Source organism: Nesoenas mayeri (genome assembly GCF_963082525.1).
Source record: "Nesoenas mayeri genome assembly, chromosome: Z".
In the NCBI taxonomy this organism is placed as follows: domain Eukaryota; kingdom Metazoa; phylum Chordata; class Aves; order Columbiformes; family Columbidae; genus Nesoenas; species Nesoenas mayeri.
Genome location: NC_137542.1, coordinates 22403324 through 22430615, shown reverse-complemented (window position 1 = coordinate 22430615; position 27292 = coordinate 22403324). Strand labels below are relative to the sequence as shown.

Here is a 27292-nt window from a genome sequence, read left to right as displayed (position 1 = left end):
TTTTAAATCCCAAACACAGAGTGTACCAGCTAATAGGAAGAAAATTATCTTCATCTAAGCTGAAGCCAGGACAGATTGTGATTGCTGAGTGATCTCTCCCTGTGCTTATATCAGCCCATGAGTGTTTATCTCCCTTGTCCAGCCGAGGAAGGGATTGATAGGGCAGCTTTGTTGGACACTTGGCATCCAGCCAGAGTCAAACCACCACAGAAAGCCTGGTTCACTCCTTATTTCTGGGATCACTCTTCAAGTAGAAAGCAACTGGCATCAACATCCTAAGAAAGGAGATCAAGTATAAAAGATAGCTGATACAAAACAACACATTTGACAATGAAGTCAATGGAATGCCATTCATTTATATCAGCCCCTGGTTTACAACAGTGGCTACACAGGCTCTTTACATCACAGATCTAGAACTGGAGTAGAAAATAAGACTGTCAAAGTGACTCTATTTCTTTTTCTAAAATCTGCAACAGTGATTTTGTTTGCTAACTACCAAGTTGCCAAAGAATTGAGCATGGATCTCAACTAAAAAAAAAATTACAAAGTTTATTGAACATCTAATAAAATATGACCTAGTAAACACATAAAATATCTCACAGAGTATCTACTTTCTGCTTCTGTAAAAATAATTTTTTACTTATGGTGCAGGTGTAGAAATATTCTTGATGCAAGAATATTGACTACAAGAATAGAAACTAATGCTACTACATCACTAAAACAAAAGGCTAGCTGGAAACCACATGATAAATATAGAATTAATACCTGTTTATTACCTTGGGATTAAAATCGAAAATAGCTGCATTATTTTCTGTATGTTACTTTTACTTGTTTCACTTAGTACTGGGGAGTACAATATTCCATCCACACCCATAAAGAACAGAAACATTTTGAAAATGTATTTTTATTCTTTTGAAATGGTATGAAATAGATTGACAAAACGACAAAACATATAAATCCATTTCTAGAAAATACAAATGTAATATCCCTTCTGTCTCTGTTGCACTAACAATAAATGAATAACCGTGAATACACCACAACTATGAAAAAGAAGAAAATAAAAAAAGCCTTCCTAAGAATGAGGTTCGCAGTTTCTGCGTATTTTTCAAATGTTTAACTTACATCCCCAATGCAGCAGCTGCCAGAAACACATTTTGCTTTGAGTAATCTCAACAGAATTCCTAAATAAGCTTCTTTTAAGCTCATATTAAAATGTGAGTTTATAAATACTTCGGTTTCAATTTTTTTTTCAGAACTTTACTGCCTACTTATTTAAGCAAAGTAAATAGGACATTTTTTTTCTTGAACCCACCAGAAGAATAAAATGAATTCCTGAATATGCTTGTAAGTAAAAACAAACATTTGAAACTAATAATCAGAAAACCCTATGGTTTGCCATGCAAGATTTCCTCTTCTGCACTAGTTGTCAAGCAGCTAGAGAAGAACCCAGTTCTGAACATCTTTCATTCCTCATGCACCACAGTTTTAGTATGCAGCTTATTGCTGTTTCTGTTAAAGGCTGCTGGGTTTTTTTCATGTTTTCAGTGGACATAGGCCTCAATCTGAGGTCAATGTTTAGACATAAAAAGACAATTTAAAGAATGTCTAGAGTGTGTAGTAAGAAAAACATCAAGGACTCAAAAGACATTAAAATAACCTTTTCAGATTGTTTTCATTATAATTTATTACTGAACTATGTCAAAACTGGGGGGGAAGGTCTTAACCCAAATACCCAATTTTAGAGTTCATTGAAATGTAAATCAGCCCTTCCAAAAAAAGTGCAAAAAGAAAGATGAGGCAAAATTAATTAACCAGCAGAATCACTAGAATTTTTAAGTCAACATCTCTATGCATGGAAAAATCAGTGCTAAGATACAAGTGTATGATGAGACAGTTTCAAATACCTCCATGTTTCATCACATTAGTACTTCACACTGAGCAAAATTAAATACCAAACATGTTTATATCAACCATATTTTAACACAGATTATTATGTTGCAAGATCCCCAAATTGACAGGTACATAAAAAGAAGGAGCAAGATGAATCTACACTGAGCTATATGGTTTAAGAATTCTCACAAGTATTGCTGTGAATGCAGAAGCCACTCATGCTTGAAGGGACCAGAAGGGTTGTCAAGAAAAGATCATCTGAAGTATGACTTGTGCACACCTTCAAAACGAACAAAAGATACTCAGGCCCAGCCTGATGTGAGGTTTATTTTTTGTGTCTAATTCACATGCACTTAGAATTTATGGCAATGATTGAGGAAAATAACTTTATCAGCATAGGACTTAAAATTGTCCTTGGCTTTAAAGATATGTTTATGTGTCATTTAACTCAACTGAATTTAAAGGCATACTATCAGTTAGAGATCCTTTATAGAAAATTACTTCCTTGAAGTATGTAAGTATATATATATATGAATGTAAGCATATTTCTCCCTAAAGCCAAATTTTGAGATGATAATAGCAGCAAGAAGAACTACTACCTTACATCAAGGGCTCAAAATCCACCATCATTCTGTTGAGATACAACTAAATAATCTTTTTCACAGACAAGCTAAGCCTTTTGATACATTTGATTGCTTCCAAAGAATCTAAAGGGAAGTACATTTTTTGCAACATGCAAAATCTTATAAAACTATTTTTAAAAAGATAAAAAGCAAGAAAAATGTCTTCAGGATGCTCTCAGGAACTGAAGGCATCTCAGCTGAGCATAGCATAGGTGATTACTTCAATACCATCATCATATCATAAACAATATAAAACCTGGGAACATGTAACTTCTAACTCTGTGTGTACACAGACACTTTCTGTGTGTACACAGACACTTTCTAAATATACCAAATGAATGATAAATCATAACAAATATCCCCTTACGCATTAAAAATTATCAGCTGTGGTAGAAATATTACTTTGTTTCTTATTCAAGTATAGGTTTCTCTTAACTTTTCAACATCAGGTATTTCTACTCAGTAAGAAAGTACAAAGTTATTTAATGATAGATGTGATCTGTAATACAATACTAACTGTATGAGAGATACTTCTGCTGAGCACTTCATTACAATCTTTATTCTAGAAAAATCATATTGCACATAATTGTTTTTTGTGGTTTGTGAACTTCTACTGAAATCAGATTATATCAATAAAAACTGATGCTGCAAACACAAACATAGAATCCGACCACTGTTAGACAAAAGTCCTACATACAGCCTGACATTGAAAACAAGAAGCTAATGCTTACTGGAAAATATTATTATTTGTGACTTCCAAAATCTTTTTTGACAATTACAACTTTAAAACATGCTGAAGATACAATATTACAAACAAAGGCAGGTCCTGGTTAGAAGTTGAATCACATTCAAGGTTACTCTTTATGTTTGTATTAAAGATCATATATTTATTGATTTCATCAACTGAAAATGTGGGTCCACCATCTAATCCTTCATTGTTTGACTTGTTCTTGGTATGTGAAAAGAATTCAAGGTGAAATTCCCATGAATTTTTTCAGTCTACCTGCTATATCAGTGACTACTGTTTAAACCATTAATTCATTACTCATACATTCTTGGTTTGTCTCTGCATCAAAATCAACAATAAAGTAATATTTCTGCAGTTTCCTGGAGAGCCTCCTATGCCCATGGAAAAGTGAGCATGGGGCAGAGTGGTCTCTTCCTCTGAAAATTAATGATGAGACAGTTCATCCAGCTAAGGGATGACCTGCTCCTGGCAATTCACTGAACTGTACCAGAAAGATCAGCACAAGAGCATGAAAGGAGAGTAAATAAAGAGGGGTTTTTTTTAATTCCTTGCCTATACGGTCTGTTGAGGGCAGATAGATGCTGCACTCAGACACCTGCATTTTGTTCTTTTGGACTGGCCTACGGCAGTGAAAAGGGGCAGGTTTTTGAGCGTGCCAACACACAGGGTCAGCTCACAGCCACCACTTCACAGCCGCGTGTCATACTCTAAAGGCTCGTCCGCATCCTCAGCTTCTCTGGTGCTTGTCTCCATTTCTGTTTCAAAGGCTGGACCAATCCTTTCCAGTATGTAGTCACTTCTTCTCAAATCTATGGCAAGCAAATAAATTCAATGATGCAGCAAAGAAAATGTTTGAAAAGCATGTACACCCCAGGCAGTGTCCAACCCAGTGACTGGTGGCAGTTTCTTTCCAGGAGGAAGGAAATCTGCAGTGGGGCAAATCGGAGCCAGGGGCATGAAAGCCCTGGGGGGACCCAAAATGCTCTGAGCTGAAATGAACAAACTTTCCCTGACTATACTCATTCAGATTATTTTTCCCTCCATTATCTCTAGGTGCCACAGACACAAATGATGAAAAACAATAACACTTCAGTTTCTGTTTCAGAATCAAACAGCAATTATTAGGCATGGAGCTTTTTCCTTGAAAAAAAATAGGTGCATGGAAATTCATCCAGAATAGCAATGTTTTGGCTTTGAATCTTTTAAATTTGCCCCACATCAAACAGAAGCACATTCTATCAAACCCGACATAAATAACAGGCAATCCAACTAAGCAGAAGTTAAGCCTACAGGGTACAGCACCCTATCCCAGGGCCAGGAAACCTTCAGTGAGTTTTTCCCTGGGGAATGCATTGTCAATTTTTAGATAAATACTCTTTCTTATTCTCAAAATTATTGCTGATGTTATCAGTAGTAATGACCCTGGGAAAATGAGCTGTCATTTTGCAAAGCAGAGGAAAGAATTCAATGGGTAGAAGTTTTTGTGCTGCATGCAAACATCAGGTTGAAAGGGTCCAACCTTTACACAGGTTCTGGGCAAGAGCAAAGCCAAAGAGCAATATTGTCATATCTGCTTTTGCACAGAGAGTGTGCCTACTATAATCTTTCAACTCAACACGATTTCGGTTCTTGTCTTTATAGCATGCCTAGGCCTTTACTTTGTTGCACTTAAAAAAAGTAATACATCGATAAAAAAAATCAATCTTTACTTTGCATACCTGGAAGTTTCAGCTTCCTGCAGCATGAGTTACAACGATGCTTTGTGATGAAATTTCTTATTGCACCTTCTCCTAGGTTTGCTGGTCCAAATGCCATCTTTCCAGACCTAATAGAAATATTATTAAATAATCAAGGAACTTGGAAAAAAAAGCAATTGTAGGGGAGTGAAATTATGATGTTTTCCCTTTCTTAAATCAGAGATATTAGCCCTTTCTATAAAGACAATCAAAGCTTAGCATGTACCACAAGTTTCTTAGCTTTCTGACAAGAAAACTGCCAGTTCTGGCAAAGTATTATCCTACATATACCTCATACCACTTTTCCTTGCTGCTGCATCTCAGAGATGCTCTAGCACAAGACAGAACAGACCCAGCAGTTCCCACTAAAACGTTCAAAGAAATTTTGGGCACAGTGACATTCAGACAACATACACCAGAATCTGAGTGACTCTGTTGCGGCCACCACTCGTTCTCATCAAGCAAATGGTTTGGTTCTGGTTTTGACGGTATGCATCTGGGAACAAACCAGACCTATCAAGGACTTAGTTTTACCTTATTTAAGAATGAAGAAGAATAAAATAAATTTTAAAAAAACCACCACAGTACACTGCTGACAAGCAACACTTTAAAATTTATTGGCTTCTTCCTACGCTAATTTCTGTGTGTCTGCATGCAGGCCAATTCAGCAACATTACTAGGAGATCCATTTGTGGAAGAGTATTTATATTCTGAATGAAGCTGACACAAACAGAAGCAAGTTATATACACATGTATTAGAAGTATCACGTAATTATAACAGATTCTTACTGTAGTCTGAAAGATCAGTGTTCATTAATTTTCATATTGCTCCAACATTATTCTCAATAATTTAATGGACATCCTAGACATAACAGAGCACTGCACACAAGAAATACTTCCAAAGAAACTGCTAGCATTTTATTTTAATGATATGCAGAGTGGAAACAACACATTTTAAAATCTGATATCAATTATAGCTCTCAGAAGCTACAGAAAAATATTTTAACACTCTCAAATCTATCTGTAATCCACACTAACAAAATATATTCTCTCCAAACAAGGAAGTTTTCAAGTACAATGCTCTCCCCTTTTACAAAGGAGAAAAGCAGTGATCAGCCAAAACTGCTACAGAAAGCGTAGTATATCTCTAATTTCTGGCAGACACTAAAGACAATCTATCTCTTGGATTATCTGAAGGACTTGTCTAATCAGCCTTTACTGCAAATTAGTACATCAAATGAGGCAAAAAGGGAAATATTATTTAAGTTCCATATACATACTTTAAATGTCACAGTACTATGTGGCCATTTCTGTCCTTTGGTATAATCTGGTAAAATGCCAGTAAGAACAGAACACAGTTAAGTATTTTCTTGGGCTTTTATAGGAAACTGAGAAGACTTCACTAATTCCAAGGCTACAAAACCACCCTGTTACTTCCCTTGATCTGTTATTCCACACGAGGGGCAGCAAGTAGCACAAGACAGACTTGATTTTCTCATGCTGTTGTGAGATAAACAGGGATACTGCCTGCAATGTATGTGAACTATCTGTTCTCTCTAGTCAGCACTGGCAATGGTTCAAGAAGAATATTGTACTTAAATTTGGAAAACTATTTCAAGATATATGGGGATAAATTAGGAAAATTTAAAGAATGACCAATAGTTTAGAAATCATGGCATACACTACAAGATTAGGGGCTGGCCTAAAAAAAAAATAATAATAAAAAATAAATTGAAGACAATAGTGACTATCTATGAGCTTGTTGCATTTTTTTTTTCTCTTTGTCTACAGTGCACAGGACCAGAAAGAAATGTTTCAAGAAGGAAAAGATCATTCAGACACTAATGACAACAAACTATTGAAAACAGAGGCTCTTGGAATTTTTTAAGGTCATCCCCGGAAGGCCTTAAGACTTGTCTGTACAGGACCTGTAAAGCCAGGAACAATCTGATATAGAAGAGAAACCACCCAAACTTTTTGGGTGGCTTCTAACCTTACAAACAGTTTATAAACAAGGTCACTCTCCAGGTTATTAAAGGTCCGATTTTGTCTCCGAGAAGGGACAAATATTGATCCCAGCTTTCCTGTACCTCTAGCAAGTGTGTTAATGTAAGCTAATGGACTTAAAAAAAACCAAACCAAAACAAAACATGTTCTTCCTTTTGTGCAAAATCTTACCTAACAGTTATGCTCCATAAATGCCTACCAGGTTGTATTAGACTCATCCTGGCCAGACTGTGCTGATGCAACAAGTGCTCCTTGTAGTCCAGAGCTACAAATGCTCAAAGCAGACAAAAAGACATCTACAGGGCTTTACTAATGGAAGGTAAACAGCTGTGGAGAGCTTTATAGCAAGCAGCACCCTTCCAGGGAGGTGCCCAAGTAATTTATTCAGTATGTTTTTGTGGATTTAGCTTCCAGTCCACCTGTTTCAGTTGTGTAGCTTTCTACAGCAAAGTTTTGTCTACTGGCAGCAATTCAGCTGTAAATTGTTTGGTTGGAGTACAGAGCTTGGAAAAAATTCAATGTATTTGTTCTTCACATGCATGCTAACAAGTAGCTTCAGAGAACATAGTCTCCACTCATTACTAAACCCTCCAACCTATCACGATCTCCTCAAGAGCTTTCACAAGGGAGAGTAAGAGACCTATAACCACTGACTCTGCCTTTTCACGTTTGTAGTGAGATTTTTGACAGCCAGCATGCTTTTTCTCACCTCCCTCAGCAGGCCTAATGCATTCATTCTTTCCAAATTGAAGCTCAGTCCACTATTCTTCTCATCTCTGAATCTGCTCTACAACATTTGTGAAAGTTTTATCTGTGTGGACTTCACTGTGGATTTGGCAAGAAGCATATGCTAAGAAGAGCATCCAGAGTTTGGCCTATGGAGGCAATTCTTCTCAATGTTTGAGTGGTACAGCTGTCTGCAGGGACTGCACTGTGTTACAACCTTACTGATGTGCCTCAATTATTAATATTTCTGCTGTTAAAGGAAATCTTTTTGTGAACACTATGCCTGCATCATTTTATCACTTCATACATCCTATGCAGTGCACACGGACAGATCTTCAATTTATGTTAAATACCCATCAACTAACATCAATTTACATCAGCTCAGGAACTGTCTCAGATGTCATAGTATCAGGTATACTTTCCAAACAGGTCTGTAATTTTTGTTCTGGTACCGTATATAAAACCAAGACACAATGTACTGTCACACAGCTAGAGGTCACATTTTGCCACTACAAAGTCCATTTCAATACAGCATGCAGGATGCATGAAGGAGAAGACTCATTACAAGATAATGACATGAGCCACTAAGTCAATGGAATTAAAGAAGCAAAGCATAAATAATTTAACTGTAACTAGTGCTAAAATTTGAATCAGCCCTGTCAGTCAGATGTCATCTATTTTCTCCTAGGCTTCTGAGAGAATGTGAGCTCAAAGCAACTTTTGAGGCAGTGCACAGGTTTTGATTAAGTATCTTACCTACAAACAAAAACTTAAAATAGATCTTGCTACTGCCAGAAGTGTTATGAGCAAACGAAGGTTAGAGCAAAGAGAGTGCTTTTACATTGTCATTGTATGACTATTTTAGAAAGTGTTTCTTAGAATTTGGTATCTGCTAGCTGCTTACAGAATCTATCCATGGTTTCACTGCCTTATTCCCTCAGATCCCTGAATCAAAACTATGTAGTTTCACAATTTGCTGTCCTGAAGATTTCTCTGAACATAAGAATATCAAGCTGGTTTTGATTAATTAATCAACACTTGTTCTTTAACTAGAACTTGACTGTTTTGCAGATGGTAAAAAACAAAACAGCAAAAATTTCTGAAAATAAGATCTGTGTGATCAAATTTTACTAAGCATGTCAAAATTATTTATAACAAAAATAACCCAGAAGGACACTAATGAACAAGTTAATGTAGATAAATATTATTCCTATTTTAAACAGGATAAGCTGAGTTGCCTTGCGAAGTTACTGTGTTCAATGACTAGCTGCAGTCTTCAGTAATACCTATTACAGTTTATGCTACCGCTAATACAAAAAATGCACTTGAACAGTAGGAAACCAGACTTCTATATATCTGTAGCAATACCTTAAAAATGTTTGCTAAAATCTCGTGAACAAGTACATGACTGATCTCTCCGCCTCTCTACCCTGTGCTACTTATGCTTGTGCTTTTGTCACAGTTCCATGACCTACTTAGGGCAAAGACTTTGTCACTGTGAGGTGCTCAGCATATTTCTGATGTTGCTTCTGAAATAAATATTATATGGCCAATATGCCTACACTGATAATTAAACATTCAGACAACACTAATGCGGTTATTTATTACTGATCTTATTAATTAAATACTTATAATAGTCCCAGAACTAAGAACCTTCTGCCATTATTAACTTGTTCTGAATTCTGGGCATGTCATCTGATATTTCTATAGTTTATTGGTCTTTGTATTAAATCTGACTATTCATATTTACATCTTCCTTCCTTACAAACATGAGACACACCTTCAATCAGATGACATGAGCTGAGCAAGAGGCAACCGAGCTGAGCACAAGGCAGTGGAGGGGCAGGGACAGGAGGGCACAGCTGAAGACATGTGTGCATTTAGGAAGACTCTGCAGAGAGGAGGATCCTGCAGTAGAGCAACCATCAACACCACCGCTTCTTCTCTCACTACAGCAAATGCTAGTAAGGAGCATGGTCCCAGTATGGGAGAACGGCCATAATTCTGATTCTGAAATTTAATGCATGAAGGCTGACTGCTGCTTCATTGTAGTCTCTCTAGTTTTTGTAACTTTCCACATAAGATTTACCATCCCTGTATCACAGCTGTGGGACTGTAACGTGCAGCATGCTTAAATGCACCACTAGAATCTATCAGAAAGGCCGGAGATCCAGAGGCCCTCTCCTCATCTTCTCAAGCCATTGTGGCCCCATATAATCAATAACACAGTGCCCCACCAGGCAGGGGAAACCGGACTGCTACATTCAAGTTAGCGATGATCCTCTTTGGTGCAAATTTGTGAAAAGACTTACAGGGTCTTCTGTCTCCCTTTCCTGCCCTCCCTGCATAGCCCTGGAAAACTGCCATGCTGCCAGCACAGCAACACGGAGTTTCCCCACCTTTCATACACCACACACCACATGCAGAGAGTTAGGACACTTACGGCCCACAGCCCAAACACTATGCAAAAAATAATTAAATCTCTCACAGAAACCGTAACAAATAAGATACCCAAAGTATACAGACTGTTAGCAGAATTTCTGAAGTGAATGATAATGTCATTAGAAATAAACCTACTTTTTGTCTTCAGGTTTAATCACAGATGGATCTGTAAGGTTTTCCCCAACACCTACAACAAAGTCAACAGAATATGTTATAAAAGAAGGTAGACATGATTTCATAATCTGTCACTTAACTGAATTGTAATTATCCATGTTCTTTGTAGGTCATAAAGTGTTGTAGTTAAAGTGATCCTGACTTAAAAAGAAATCATTACGTGTATAAAAATCTGTTGAGTGTTGGCAAAAATATAGAGTTCTAATTACAGTCCTGACTTCAGCTGCTTTGGGATTTATTTACATGTAGATGGAGGGTTTATGCAAATGCACTAAATATTATGATGAAGCTCAACTAAGTAAAATGTAACCACTGTAACACTGCTATTGAAGTTGGACTATAGGTGTTATATCATATGTGGACATTCCTTATATCAATTGATCTATTCTCAGATACAGATTCTCTTCAAAGTAAAAAAAAAAAACAAAACAACAAGCCACAGCTTTGTGATGTGCAAATGCTTAGGTCTGTTATCCCTTTTTTCTTCTGGTGGCCATCGGAGCATATTAAACAAACAATTTAATTATGATATTGAATGCTGATACCTCCTTTGTCATTTTCCCCAAACTGGTGACACACTACCATTTTAACAGAAAGTTTTTTTCATATATCTGAGGAAATCGGTGTGCTTTTACACTAACAAAATAAGTCCATGATCATATGATATGCAATTATTTTTATTTCAATAGGTGACTAATGGTAAGTTTATATTCTGCAACAAACAACAATAAAGTTTATGGAAATAGCATATTGTGACTGAAAAACCCTGAAATTGCAGTACTCTTCAATGAAAATCATTTTAATTGATGTAGACTAGACAAGATGTGGTATATGTGTATGTGGAGATGGCCCTGGTATTATACAGTAAATAGTGATAGAAATTAATCCTATTAGAAATTCAAGGGGAGCAGCCCTTGCACTTTTCCTCCAGATTAGAGAAGTACAAGATAAACATGAGGCCAAAATTAAAGCAGATTTCAGTTTGCTTGGGATGGAAACTGAAGCTCCAGTCTTGATGAGATTTACATAGATGTTTAAATTGTCCATGTCTGAGCCAACACAGTTGGTCTGAACTGTCGAGAGTTGTATAAAAAACCCAAGCAAACTTCAGACAAATTCTAGCAGGCTAGAGTGAAGACACACTCTTTATGTGTGGGGTTTTTTTTTCATCTGCAGCTAAAACCAAATGAAGGCATGGATGGAATTATAGGTTTATTTTGCATAATAAGCATGTCTTTTTGTAATTCACAGCTTCTGAATGCTGTAAAATGTAAATATGTTAAGTCTCTGTCTACCCATACACATTTCTCTTGACAGAAATGACAAACAATTGTGTTTATACTGTTTGATGGGTGCTGTTCATCTTCTGAACATTGTCAACTTTTATCTCTTTAAAATATGTCATGTTCCCACTTACATATGTAAAGCGATCACATGTTCTTTGAAGGAGTCACCAGACTTTGTGAATAGCATTCAGGCTTCCAACTTATGTAAACTGCTTACAGATTTATTAATATGAAAAAAAAAAAAAAATACAGATAGCACTTCGCACTCTTCTGACAGGTATACGTATATACTAAGTGTGCATAGATACATAGGTATGCTTGAGTTTCTATTATTTATATATCTTGACAAAAATACCTTAACTGTAGAGTGTTTTTCTGGAGCTGGGTGAAATGGTCCTGAACACTTCATCTACCTAGTCTTTTGCCCATTCAGCCTAGATGCATTTGAAGCCAAATTATTTTCCCCTTACACATACATTAATCCAGAGTGTTTCTGTGGATACTCATATACCAGTGCACAGATATCCAGGGCGTTTTGAGCTTTGCCAGTATGTCAATTGAGACCAGAATTTGGCCCATTCCTCAATATGAAATTCTCTTTCGATAAAATTGCTTTTCATTGGGTTTCAAATGGTGATCCCATGCTAGCAGTCACCTTGCAAATCCAGAACAAGGAGCTCCCCACGTGTGTACACATAGGTCCAGTGAGAGAAAGCGAGCATCAGCTCTTCCAGCAAGCTGCTGGGCGTGATCTCATCTCCATTGTTGTTGTTGTACTTCCGAAACTCGCCCGTCATGTACTTCTCAATGGTTAGCCACTGGTTCGCTGAATGGCAGTAGATGAGGAAAACTTCCAGGAACCTGTAGATATAAATGCTGTCTATCAGGAGCTGGCAGGGTAATGAACATCCTCACAGTCAGCACACAGTGTGATGCAAAGCAAATATACCAAAAAGGAGGACACATCTTCCCTAGCTGGAATGTTTTGAACAGTAGGAGGTACCAAATGGCAGACAGCACAGAGGTTTTCTCATTTTGATAACTCTCAAAAGAAAGCACTTGATTAGAAAACATAGTTTATGGACAAACAACATAATCTGGTTTACTTCAGCCCTCTGTAAATGAGCTATATCAAATTGTGTTACATTAAGTGTATAAAAGGCAATTCTTGGTTAAGTCTCAGGAATAGCATTGCAAAGCAGCTTACTTTGCCATCACATGTAGCTATAAAGACTAAGTTCAAAGCTGCTTGTCTTTCCTGTTAAAAATGTTGTTTAACTATCATCAGACTGTCTAAGCAGCAGCTGTTTCAATCCACTATGGAGAAGAATGCCTGGCACACAGCTAAGAAGACAGACCTATGGCACCTAGTACATAAAGACAGTGATTTTACCTTGGAGTATAGGGAATAGTATGAGGCTTCATTTGATTGAAGGTATAGATTAACTTCTGGGCAGCCCTTTGCTGTTGGATCTCCTGAAGAAAATAATGTTATCAGCACTACTTTCATTTTCATGAAGAAACGTGCCATGACTTGATCAAAACAAGCAAACCAAACAAACATCTGATTGTATATGTTTACAAATGGGAAATATATCTTCCTCAAAACCTTTTTCCTTTCCAAAAGTTAACATCAAACCACATGTCAACCATGCCGAAGACATTCACATGTAAGCAGTATAACATTTAAGGCACATCAGGCTAGACCAGTCAGTGTGCCTTCAAGTCCAAACTCACCCTTAGGCAGAGATGTAACACTGTGCCATCATGAAAGATCTTTTGCCAAGTTTGAACCACTTCTGGCAGAAAAGACTTCACAATAAATACTTGTCCCAACTTTAATATGTCATTCTCTGACCAAGTACAAATGACCTTCATGGCTCTGCGCAGACCCCCATCCATCTCCTCCTGTGACAAGACCTGGATCATTGCAGCCATGCCATGCTGGGACCAGGAAGACATGCTTTTACCAAGGTTCATAGGTGAACTTTCTTCTAGCCGATAGATCGTCACTTCCTCTCCAGCTTAAATAAAAGGAAGTTTTGTTAGCAGAAGTCACTTGTTGCAGAAACAGGAGAGAAGTGCATTTTCATCTGGTATCTTAAAATAACATACCACTTTACACACCTTCATAAGCCACATTTTAAAGGAGAGCCTCTCTGTGAAAACCTACCCAGCCTAAATGTATACTACTTACTACATACATTCTGCTTAAGACTAAACAAAGATTAATTTAAGACCTCCTGCACGCTTCTACACAAACAAAGCTTGTTGATACTCTGGTCTACATAAATCAATCTCATTTGCCACAGATTTTAAGTACCTAAAGAAGCCTGAGCTTTAAAAGTATTTATTTTTAAAGGTTTACCATTTTAACTCCAGTGTATGAACTTCAAATACCCTGAGTGTGGCTCCCTCTTATGTGGAAGGGGAATTTGTAGTAAGACTTGTTTCAAGTTAATCAAGATTATGGAACACAGTATTTCCCCTGTAATTGTGCTTAAGAAACAAACACCCCCCCACACACACACAAGGCAACCAAACACTCACAGCTTGTGATAGTTATTGACTACAAAATTTAAGGGCCGAAGAACGTCACCTTTTCATGCTAACAGACAGCTGAATTGTTTCAAACTTGGTGACTTGAACACAATGAGCCAGGGAAATTAAATTGAAAAGGACATGACTTTCCTCGAAGAAAGGCATCCTAGAAGAACATGCTAAAGCAAATTAACAAGAGGTTTAGAGTTTGGGAGTTTTAAACTAAGATCTGTGGTTTTTTCTATAAATTATAATGTTATTTGTACTGCACAAAATTTCAGGTGTTTTGCTCCTGCTAATAACATACTTCTGAAAGCAGAACAAACCTGGTGAGCTTTAACTCGGTCACACTGCTACTCCATATAGCATTCCTCTCTTCCAGCATAAGTGAGACACCTTTCTGTCACCATAATTTGTAAACTAACAGAAAAGTGGACCGATTTTTAAAATCTGGCTTTCCTTCTTGCAACTCACATTATTTGCAATGTTAATTTGTAAAAAACAGGTTTTCACTCGCAAGTGTGATGAGATAACTACATCTGTAAAATGGCAAAGAACGGCATTAGGAAAGATGAACTGGATTCAGATTAGCAGATTTCCTCCCTGCTCCCAAGCCTGCCTTCACCAGTTAACATAAAGGTAGATATTGTCAAATGCCACAATTTGTGCATATTTTAATTTAAAATAAAGCAACAGAAAAGCCAGTGTCTTACATAAAAGACAGACACTTGAATAAAAACACTATAACTAGACACATTTTTTTAATCTTACATTAATTATTAATTTTATTATCTTTTGACAATTTAATACCTAGAAAGGTGTCTCTTAGGAGCTTCAAAGTTTAGAATGTTCAATATGCTCATAGCTATCTTAATTATCTGCAGCAATCTGGTCCCAAGAAATCCTGTGCTGCTGCAAGTATCAGCAATCAGTTGCTGTGAGACAAAATATTCTACCCACTGAAAAGAATGCATCTAGATCTCAAGTGTCTAGAGGCAGAGCTTCTGCTGCTGTAAACCAATACTGCACGTTAGTTTCAGAACCTTTCCAAATGATTTATTCTCTACCACTCTTCTATTATAGCATAGTTCTTTTTTCCTTGGTACACTACAGTTCTCTCTACTGCATAGAGTAGTGCCCTTTCAACCGAAACCTGGTTTTCTACTTGATGGGATACCCTACATATATATTTACATGGTTGTGTCTGTGAGAAAGAAAGAGAGTGAGCATGCAGGTATTAAGGTTAAGGGGAACCTTTTTGCTGTCTTCAGCTATTGTAATGATAGGCATAGAGAAGATGAAGTTAGCCTCATCTCTAAAGATCACAGTAAGCACTTCAGTGCACACACATACAAGATACAGCAAGGGAAACACCAACAAATACTGGGAAAAATACTAGGTTCACAATTAAGCCAGTCAAACACTGGAAGAGGTTGTCCAGAGAAGCTGAGGACTCTCCATTTATAGATATATTCAAAAGGCAATTGGTCAGGCCCTCAGCAACCTGATCAGAATTTGCTGTAGAGTGAGTTGAACCAGATAACCTCCAAATGTTCCCAAATTATTGCATGATTACAATTCTCTCCTGGTTCACCTCTTTTAGAAAAGAATTGCTGAAATTAATCTAAGGAAATTTCTCAAACATAGTCTTTAAAGACATAATGCACTGACAATTTATAAGACAAAAAACATAACCAGGAAGTTGGTACTCACCGAAGAACTGGACTGGTGTAAACGGTATGGTCTGAGCAAGTCTCATTAAGTTGTTTCTTTCAACAGCTGCAAACAACATAGATTTCACTACTATACTGAATAAAGAATAAGCTGGCTGCTTTTCAGAAATATCTGGCCACGCTTTACTGTAGTGTGCAAAGCCAAGGAGGCTGCAGTGTGATCCTGTGTCAGATCTGAGCACCATTCTACCCAGCTAGCAAATGCCCTTTGCACACCTGTGGCATCTCATAAGCATCAGCTGCCACTCTCCCATGCATTGATTCCCTTCTTCCAAGGAAATGGGCTCTTTGGGACAAGCCCCTTGCACTCCGGCTAGATTCTGCTAACTCTTCATCCTCCTCCTTCCATCAAGGGCTGCTGCTAATTCCTCCTCCTGCCAGCTCCAGGGTGGTGACACTCACACTGTGCCAAAGAGATGCATTGGTCCCAGCTGCCCTCCCTGCCTGTCTCTGTCAGGCTCAGAAGCACCTGGGGATTTAGCAAGGCATCGCAGGAAAATCCAAGCTTGCCCTGCACAGAGTACTGTTTCTTCATCTGGGCTTCTCGCCAAACAACATCAGTAACATTATTATATCTCCCTAATTGGCAGCTTGCTTCTCAGGCGAACACTTTCAAAACTTCAGAGCAACAACTAGATATTTATGGATTTGTCTTCACAATGACTCAGTTATCAGGAAGGGGGAGTGAGGTATGAAGTAAGCTGCAAAGAGGGTAACCAGGGAACAAGGCAATTTGGATGCTACAGTGCTCACTGCTTAATTTCCCTATTCAATGGCTGAAGACAAAACTAGCATCCAAAGCAGAGAGTGAACCACAGCAGAGCTGTGTTTCTCTGCAGAGCAACGTAAAGCCCTAACAGCAGACTCTTCCAGAGCCTGGACACCATCTGTCCATCCTTTTAAGATTACTCTTCTGAGCAGATATTAATTAGTGATTATTTAGCCCAGAAGGAGAGAGCAAAGGGGACTCATGACATGGCAACCCACGAATTAAGGTCCTCATTTTAGATCTGCATTTCAGACTGCATTTCTTGTTTATCTTTTCTGAATTCAACAGGTATTGGTTAACATGCCTGAATAGTTTTGGAACACGGAGTGTAGTTCAGGGTTCTACCTTGATGCCTCATTAGGAATATGTTCTAGTCACAAAACTAGTGCATAGCAGGGACAAGGATGCGAATAGAGGAGCTGCCAGACCTGTCCTGGTCAGACCATGCCAGCAATCACTCTAGAGCAGGTGTGTCAAACTAATTTTCATTGAGGCGGGGGGGGCACATCAGCCTCGCAGTTGCCTTCAAAGGGCCAAATGTAATTTTAGGACCATATGTTGGAATAGCTACATTTATACGGTCCTAAAATTACATATGGCCCTTTGAAGGCATTCACAAGGCTGACAAGGCCTCCAGTGAAAATGAGTTTGACATCCCTGGTCTAGAGCCTCCAGAACCAATGTGAAGTGGACTTGTACCAGCTGCTGAGTTTGGGTCAAAACTCAAGTTCTTTTGGGTGTGTAGAGAGGCAGAACTGTATTTGCCTGCACAATGTGATAGCAAAAATAATGCATAAGCAGTATATGGTGCAGAATTGTAGTACAAAACTTTTGGGCTTAGTTTGCTAAATTCCACCCTGAACTTCCAAAGGAAAAAAATCTACACTGGAAACCTCTTGAGACATTTGTTAACTCATAGTGGAAACCACCCTCATCAGTGCTAAAAAGTCCCACTTAGTCTCAAATAGCATGCCTGACAAGAGCCAAATTAATCACTGCAACAATGCCAAGGTGTCAGAGAAATTACTCCTGTACACTGATTACAAACCAGGAGGTGTTGTTCCCAGTGAAAATTGCACAGCTTTTTTAACTTCAGGAAGCTGCTAATGCTTCTGGTTTACCCTCAGCCTCCTTTTAGAGGCAGCTGAGTCCTGTAGGCAACAGGGACATCTACTGACATGTTCTGCTCAGCTCTCCTCCGGGAAAAACTGAAATCCACACCTTGTGGGAAAATCTGTGCATACTCAGCCCAGGAAAAGACAGGACTGCAGGCAATTAGCATCCAAATGATTTATTCCCTGCCAGATTTCCAGGAGTTCATAGGTATATAAACACAGATTAACTAGTACAGGACAAATTAACCGAAGAAACCAATTCCAGAAAGTACAAAGGAGGATGTGGGAGGTGTGAGGGGAAATGACAGCTATAAACAAATAAATGCCTCTTCTGCCTCCCCAGGAATCAGAGCACTATTCATTTCCGCTAATATTTTGAAAGTGATGGTCTACATTCTGCTCTGGATTTGCCAGAAATACTCAGAATGCAGCAATTAGCAGCAAGAAAATAATTCATAATTTCCTCACTGGAGTGTTAGACATGAATTAACACAGAACCTTCTTAGCAATGGGCAATTTTGCAACTCTTCAAAATGAGAATCACAGAGGATGACAATGGAAGAACCAATGTTCTTTTTAATTTGTTAAATTACTCAGCTATCATTCTGGTGCCTCCTGCTTACCTGAGTAGTGATGATGCAGATCTTGAGATGTTTTCAAGCAGGCAAAGATATCTGAAATAATGTTTAAAGGATCATTACGTTAATTATTATAGCAGAAATAAATGTATGATTTTTTAATTCCTTCCATCCCAGAGTTTGTCATGAAACAGATTAATCAGAATTACTGTCTCAGCATTCTAAGGAGGAGAATTACTACCAGGCTTTAAGTATGTTATAATGTAGAGTATGTTGGCAGATTTCAGTCATCAATGTAACACAGCCAGATGACTTATTTATTCAAGGAAATGGTGGGAAACTTGTGATATTAACCTCAAGGACATGTAGCTTCTCTAAGCCAATTACACCTCTGGGATATTAAAAGCACGCTGCTGTCCATCATGCTTCACAGCCTCCCAAAGGCATGATTTTCCAACTTCATCCTCAGTCATTAAACATTCCATTAACTATACAATTACACCCAAGCTATTATAATACAGTCCCATTAACTCATAGTGTCTAAAATGCTGTTAAAATATAAACAGAGAAACAATTCCTGTGGTTATATATTTAACAGGCACAGCTAGATCAAATTTTGTCCAAAAATCTTTCTTTTTAAAAAAATATATTTTTAATAAAACCAAGATTAATAAGCACATTTCCATTAATTAGATGAAATCACTTGGTTCTATCAGAAAACGACATTTCAAAACGTCAGATTTCAGAAAATACGTATAGTTTTAATTCTGAAAAATGAAATAATCAAAATCAAATCTTCATCAAAATACGTGAACATTACACTTCTTGTTCTATTTTATTTGCTTATTTTCCCTTTTCTAGAAAAAAAAAATCTTAAATAAGAAACATTAATAGATGTTGGGGGAAGGGCCAGTATTTCCACTGAGTGCCTTTGGTGATTTAAGGTCCCTTTTGGTCTCTTCCCTGCTGGACCCAACTAGTTTTGTTGCATTTTGTAGGTAGTAAAACAACAAACATGAAAAGGCAAATGGGGGCTAAGAAGTCCTTCCTTTTGAGAACGGGAAAACTGAATTTTAATCAAAGCAACGGTGCGCTCCACAGAGTTGCCCCACAACTCATTAAGCTTGCAGCAGTGCACTTCGGCACTGCAGCGTTTTGTGCACAGCCAGGCTCGGAAAGCGCAGTGCTCGAAGGGGAGATAAGCCTAAGAGCAACTCACTTCTGCATCACAGCTAGCCTCAAAAAGAGGTAGATGCCCATCTGCTCAGCCTCTCACAGCTAAGTAGCATGACAGGAAAACTGGAAGACAGACGGAAAGGCAACAAATACAGGTGAAGTTAACTAGCACTCCACTTTTTGTGGAACAAAGTAATTCCCCACTATAACCCATACTATAATGCGTGTACACCAATGCACGCATCATGGGGAATAAGCAGGAGGAATTAGAAACCTGTGTTCGGTCAGGAGTTCATGATCTGGTGGCAATTACAGAGACAGGGTGGGACAACTCACATGACTGGAATGTGGTCATGGATGGCTGTGTCCTTCTCAGGAAAGACAGGCCAGCCAGGCGTCGTGGTGGAGTTGCTCTCTATGTGAGAGAGCAACTACAATGTATTGAGTGTTGTCCAGGCACACATGGGAGTGAGTTGAGAGTTTAAGGGTAAGAATTAAGTGGCAGGCTGGCAAGGGTGATACTATTGTGGGTGTCTATTACAGGCCACTAGATCAGGCTGAGGAAGTTGACGAGGCGTTCTAAAGACAGCTGAGAGCGGCCTCACAGTCACAGGCCCTGGTTGTTGTGGGGGATTTTAACTTCCCTGATGTTTGCTGGAAGGACCATTCAGCCAGCCAGCCACAGTCCAGGAGGTTCCTCCAGTGCATTGATAATAACTTCCTCATGCAGATGGTGGAGGAGCCAATTAAAAGAGGAGCACTGCTGGACCTCATCCTCACTAACAAGGAGGGTCTTGTTGAAGCGGTAAAGGTTGAGGGCTGCCTTGGTTGCAGCGACCATGAGATGGTGGAGTTCAAGATCTCATGTGGCAGGAACAGGATAGGAAGCAGAATCGCAATCCTGGACTTCATCAGGGCAAACTTTGGCCTTTTCAAGCAATTGCTGGGGGAAATCCCATGGGCAAGGCTGCTTGAAGGTAAGGGGGCCCAAGATAGTTGCTTAGTGTTCAGGGATTGCTTCTACCAGGCTCAAGATCAGAGCATCCTGACACGCAGGAAGTCAAGGAAGGAAGCCAGGAGACCTGCGTGGTTAAACAGGGAACTGCTGGGCAAGCTCAAGTGGAAGAGGAGAGTTTATAGATCATGGAAGGAGGGGCTGTCCACTTGGGAAGATTATAAGGCTCTTGTCAGAGGATGTAGAGAGGCAACTAGGAAAGCTAAGGCCTCCTTAGAATTAAACCTTGCAAGAAGGGTCAAGGACAACAGAAAGAGCTTCAAATACAGGGCAGATAAAACTAACACCAGAGGCAATGTAGGCCCACTGATGAACGAGGTGGGTGCCCTGGTGACAGAAGATACAGAGAGGGCAGAGTTACTGAATGCCTTCTTTGTCTAATCTGCTGGAAGCTGTCCTGAGGAGCCCTGTACTGCTGAGGCCCCAGAGGAAGTCAGAACAATGGAAGAGTTTGCCTTGGTTGATGAGGACTGGGTTAGGGAGCAATTAGGCAATCTGGACATCCATAAATCTACGGGTCCAGACGGGATGCACCCGATGGTGCTGAGGGAGCTGGCCAAGGTCATTGCTAGGCCACTCTCTGTCTTCTTTGCTAAGTCATGGGAAACAGGAGAGGTGCTTGAGGACTGGAGGAAAACAAATGTCCCTCCAGTCTTCAAAATGGGCAAGAAGGAGGACCCGGGTAACTATAGACCAGTCAGCCTCACCTCCATCCCTGGAAAGGTGATGGAACGACTTATCCTTGGTGTCATCTCAAGGCATATCAAGGATAAGAGGGTCATTAGGGGAAGTGAACATGGCTTCACCAAGGGGAAGTCGTGCTTGACCAACCTCATAGCCTTTTACAAGGACATAACAAGGTGGACAGATGATGGTAAAGCAGTGGATGTGGTGGTCTACCTTGATTTCAGTAAAGCCTTTGACACAGTCTCCCACAGCATCCTTACAGCTAAACTGAGGAAGTGTGGTCTGGCCGATCGGGTAGTGAGGTGGACTGCGAACTGGCTGAAGGAAAGAAGCCAGAGAGTTGTGGTCAATGGGGCAGAGTCTAGTTGGAGGCCTGTATCTAGTGCAGTACCTCAAGGGTCAGTACTGGGACCGGTATTATTCAATATATTCATCAGTGACTTGGATGAGGGAATGGAGTGCACTGTCAGCAAGTTCGCTGGTGACACCAAGCTGGGAGAAGTGGCTGACATGCCATAAAGGCTGTGCTGCCATCCAGTGAGACTTGGACAGGCTGGAGAGTTGGGCGAGGAAAAAAATAATGAAATATAACAAGGGAAATTGTAGCGTCTTGCATCTGGGTAGGAACAAGCCCAGGTTCCAGCATAAATTGGGGCATGACCTATTAGAGAGCAGTGTAGGAGAAAGGGACCTGGGGCTACTGGTGGACCGCAGGATGACCATGAACCAGAACTGTGCCCTTGTGGCCAGGAAGGCCAGTGGCATCCTGGGGTATATTAGAAGAGCGGTGGTTAGCAGGTCAAGAGAGGTTCTCTTTCCCTTCTACTCTGCCCTGGTGAGACCGCATCTGGAATATTGTGTCCAGTTCTGGACCCCTCAGTTCAAGAAGAACAGGAAACTGCTGGAGAGAGTCCAGCGTAGGGGAACAAAGATCATCTCCCTTATGAGGAAAGGCTGAGGGAGCTGGGGCTCTTTAGTTTGGAGAAGAGGAGACTGAGGAATGACCTCATTAATATTTATAAATATATAAAGGGTGAGTGTTATGAGGATCGAGCCAGGCTCTTCTCAGTGACAACCAATGACAGGACAAAAGGCAACTGTAGCACAGGAGGTTCCACTTAAATATGAGAAGAAATTTCTTCTCAGTGAGGGTGACAGAGCACTGGAACAGTCTGCCCAGGGAGGTTGTGGAGTCTCCTACTCTGGAGACATTCAAAACCCACCTGGACACATTCCTGTGTAACCTCATCTAGGTGTTCCTGCTGCGGCAGGGGGATTGGACTAGATGATCTTTCAAGGTCCCTTCCAACCCCTAACATTCTGTGTTTCTTTGATTATGTGGACCTTGAATTTCTTAATTGGCCATTTCATAATGGCCAGTTATCCTTCACTGATTTCATAATTTCAGGGAAATCACAAAAACAGAGGAATCACACCAAAGTGCGACTTGAAAAATAAAGCGTACATTAAAAATTTGTTTTCAGGTATACAGCCTGTTTTAACTCCAGAGGTCTCTTAGACTGCCAGGGATGAAAGCATTACTATCATCTTGAAGATTTTCTTCCTGTTGAACAGGATAACATAACTTGGCAGACTAGAGTAAAAATAAATTATTTTAAGATTTTGCAGCTACCATGAAGAAAACATGCCCTCATATAAACAAACAAACAAACAAAGCCCCTTTCACTTTAAAGTACAAATTACTAACATATGAAACAATAGCTGAACGTTTTCCTATAACCCTTCAACTAGAGTAAAATAACTTCCTTTTGGATTTTGTACTCCAAAATTATCAGAGTGCAATTTGCAGAGAGGAAATAAAATGAGTGATAAGCAACCAAAAACTTACTGTCAGTTTTCTCTGAAGTTCTTAACCTGTTTAAAAGCAAAAGTTCAATATTTTATTTCAAAATTTCTGTCTTTAAGCTAACATTAGCACATCTGTGATCCATGTGAAGGCAAAACTCACAAAGGTTTGGTCAGCAATCATAAAACTTAATAACCCTCAGTGCAACTTTGTTGATTTCAACAATCAGCAGCCACAAATTTCTGCATATTTCTTTCTCTGCTTATATTCAGCTGCTCTTATGATTTTGCACCACTGTTCATGCCGTTTACACTGCAATAACAGTGTCAGTTAAAGACCACTTCAATCACATACACAACTGTCCATTTTTCAGTCAATGCTGAGACGTATTCAAAGCTGCCTACGCCATTAATATTGTTTGCACAGAATCAGAGTTTTTAAACTGATGGTCCTTTGGATTAGCAAGGCTGCAGAAAGACTACAGCATCAGCATCAACATTAAAGCACTGTTACAGAAGACAGAGGAATGATTCACCTCACAGACCAGAGAGATCCCACTGAAGACAACAGATTAAGTGACAGAATCAGGCCACTCAATGGCCTATAAGTCCTGATGGTAAGTATGCAGTTTGCGTACTGCCTATAAATGACACAGGATGGGTAAAAAACACAGTCTCTCTTTTTTTTCCTCTTTCCATGGTGAAATCACATGGGATGTGACAGCTTTCTAGTGTCTTTTGTTTATTATATCCACTGTTACTAAATAAGAGAGATATTAAAGAAGTTGATCAAAACAAGAAAGAAAAATAAAAGAAAAATAGAGGTAGCACTGCATGTGGGAAAAATATCCCCATTATTAAGATCAATCAAGGTGGAAAGAATCAAAAAAGCAACAACAAAATTGAAAACACTTTTGAAAGCAGTATACTTTCACTAAATATAATCAAAGCTTAATAACTGTTGAAAACCCATTAAGAAAACCAGGCTAAATACTTTGTAAATGTACAGAGTCAGTAAAAAATAGATTAATCAGAGAATGAGAGAAGCTTTCACGAGCTGCTAGTATTTCAATTATTAAAAAAAGGAAATATGCAATTTGCACAGCAAAAGCAAATATAACTTTTTATGCTCACTAGATTGGAATAATGGCTAATTAAAGATGTTATGGTGATCTTAGTGATTGAATTAGAAAATTGGATCATTGTTGGAATAAAAAGAGGTGTCTACCTAAAGTTATACAGTTTGTGTAAATGGATCTCCTTTGTATCAATTAATAAGGCTTTCTTTAGAGAAATGTAAACAGACTGAATTGCCTAAACTCTTCATTTCACATAAATTTCTCATCCTAAGGATAGTGCAGAACTGGAGTTGAAGCCTGCAGAATATATAGAAGACTCTTTCTAAAAGCATGTGAATATCTTAATACATACAAGCAGTTCCTGTTCAGATTACTTTTCTTGGTGGTTCCAAATATGCTATTACTCAAATCCTGTAAAGAAGAGAGATGTTTTTACTGGTAAAATCTGCACACCACTGTCATATACACACTGCACAACTCAAAAAGGTACAATCTTGAAAGCATTTCTTGATATACTTATTGTTAGCATGAATAATGACACTGACAGGCTGGTGAATCACAACATTGCCATACCTACACTAATATGGAACCGATTTGCTCACATTACAGTTTGCCATGCTGTCTCCATACATTTGAACAAAATACGCAGGTACCCACCTATATCTCAATACCCTCACAAAAGTGTGTTAAGGGTCTGCTAATATGGACAGTATCAGAGAACTCTCTTCATATTGCAAATTCCAGTTTAGGGATAGGCTTTACAGTTGTTAAAAACTCTCTAACAGAAGAAGGTAATACATTGGGCAGCTCTCCAGGGGTATTTGGATTACATATTTTCCAGGTCTTATAGTTAAAGAAGTATGCAAATAGTCTTTTAGACTTCCAGCCATATTAAGGACAACTGGGCTAGCCTGGTCCTCCTAATGTGCTAGTCAGAAATGAGTTTATTCTTTTGAAGTCAGGCAGATTTCAACCCTCAAAAGCAACAGAGTTGCCCAGAAAAGTTCAAAGATGATGCAGTTTAAAGATAATTTAGCTAAAATTCAGCTTTGAATATTACCTGAAACTTAACTCACATTTTTTTTATTTCACTCGTATTTTTGCCTTGTAGCTCACTTTGCAGACGAAAAAAATCTTTGACAAAAAACCTTCCTACACACACCTTTTCTTTGCTCCCTGCTACCCATCAGGAGGGATTTCTGAACCACTGGTGTTCAATGGGTAAATCTGAAAAGCATCACTTTAGGAAAAACATATTTCTCTAAAATACATCATGCTCCAAATGAAACAGTTGGATGCAGCAACATCGTTATCAGTGATATATATAAAATCTCATAACCCACACAGGACTTTAAGAGAGGCAGAGCAACTCAGTGGGTATTGGAGACTGTATTGCGAAAGAATAATTAATTTGAAGGTGGTGTTCTGGAAGTGACTAGTTTCAGTCTAACTCCAATCCTGCTATAATCAGTGGAATTTCTCTGAGAACTTTAAAAATCCCACCCTTGAGTTTTACCTGAGATATCTCAACATGAATTTTGAAGGACTGGATTACTTGGTCCCTTCACACAGTTTTCCTTACCGTGCCTTTATTTTGCTTGTCTGACCTTGTGTTAACATTTCAAAGATTCATTGCTTTAAACTCTAGGCTAAGGTTTTCCAGAATAGAAAATCAGGAAAATTATTTCTATTTCTCTCTTCCTCTCTCTTTCCACTCTTTCATACAAAAACCTGCCAATTTTAAAATTTAGATTCAGGCTCTCTTCCCCGCTATTTGGGATTGAAGTTCTACAGTACACAGAACAGCAGATCTGAAAATATCTGGTTTATTTGTACTCCTTAAAAAAAAAAAAAGGCAACTGAAAGCATTTACAGTGAAAAAAATAAACTAGGCTTTTAAAGATCACCATTTTAATAACTGAGATTGCTATAAGTAAAACAGGCAAGCAAGTGTGCTGTTTAAAAAGGAAAACGAAAAGATTATTTCACAGTTCTCTCTCTTAATATACTCTTTCTTAATTTCCTTTCATACCTCTGAGATATCCCTGTGTAATATCATGAAAGATACATTTTCTTCGATTAGCTACACCACTTTAAAACAGATGGAAGTTTCTATAATCCAGATTCCTGTCCCCAGTCTTCACGACATATTAGTCTAGCTCCATCGAAGTCAATGAGCCTATATTGATTTACATACGCAGAGGACCACTACATTATGGAGCTGTGAATTAATTCTGATAAATAATAAGATGCCATGTTTATAAGTCAGTGGTTAAGAAATCCAAACGTTGCAATTATTATCAATATTTAACTCTCACTTTGCAAAACAAACAAACAAACAAACAAACCCCCTATCTCTGAGTGACAGACTAGGAGCTATATAGCTTCACTCTGCTCATCAATTCTGCTTATGGGTTCAAGATCAAGCTGTGTGCTCACTCACTGCCTAATGAAACATCAACTCATGCATCACTTCTGACCAACTGCTTCATACTCAGAACCACTCTATGATTCAATAATTTAATATCCTACTTCAATAATATTAATAGAGTGTTAACAGCTGTTAAATTATTCATTTACTTGCACACATGGGCTGTGCCAGCAGACAACAAAGTTCCTCATTTCTCAAGAGGCATTTCATAATGAAGAACCTATAGTAGGAAGTCCAGGGACCTCAGTAGAGCTACCCTGGGCTTATCTCAGCCAAAATGATGTACTAGGAGATGTAATCTTTGGTCTTACCTCTCGAGAATGCCTCAGGTAATCACTGAATGGTATGCTATGTCTACCGATGTCTTGATTTTTCATTTTCTGGTGCATGTAACTGAGACGTTCCAAACCTAGCCAAAAGGGCATGTGTCAGCTATTTCCAGAGTGTAAATGAACAGCTCTGCTGCTACAAATTAAGCACCTACGCAGTGCTATAAAATAAACACCTATATACCATATTGCCCCAGCAAACACGTAACAGGCTATAAAAGCAGAAACAGAATTTCATAGGATTTGAACAGGCTGTTTCCATTCTGTCAGCAGATTTCAGAGGAGCGCAGCCCTTCTCAGACCACACTCTTCTGAGTCACAGCATTCTCTGAAGCTTCTCCCAGCAGCTCTCAGGGTGAAGCCAGGGAACCACGTAACAGAAAAGCTGGAAGGTAAGATGA

The 27292-nt window shown here is 38.8% G+C and overlaps 1 protein-coding gene across 1 annotated transcript in view; it reads right to left on the bottom strand.

The window, feature by feature from the left end:
* Positions 1–3948: 3948 nt before the first annotated feature.
* The window catches only part of TRPM6 (transient receptor potential cation channel subfamily M member 6), a gene marked incomplete at its 3' end in the record, with an annotated part of 108613 nt that continues 85269 nt past the window's right edge, over positions 3949–27292 (bottom strand). The window contains exons 29-39 of the mRNA XM_080363155.1: positions 26874–26971; positions 24484–24542; positions 23096–23121; positions 18414–18464; positions 15887–15952; positions 13370–13656; positions 13026–13108; positions 12288–12493; positions 10308–10359; positions 4980–5086; positions 3949–4070 (exon numbers count right to left, since the gene is read on the bottom strand). Of these exons, the coding sequence (XP_080219281.1) occupies positions 3949–4070; positions 4980–5086; positions 10308–10359; positions 12288–12493; positions 13026–13108; positions 13370–13656; positions 15887–15952; positions 18414–18464; positions 23096–23121; positions 24484–24542; positions 26874–26971 (1157 nt within the window). The remainder of the gene's footprint in view (positions 4071–4979; positions 5087–10307; positions 10360–12287; positions 12494–13025; positions 13109–13369; positions 13657–15886; positions 15953–18413; positions 18465–23095; positions 23122–24483; positions 24543–26873; positions 26972–27292) is intronic.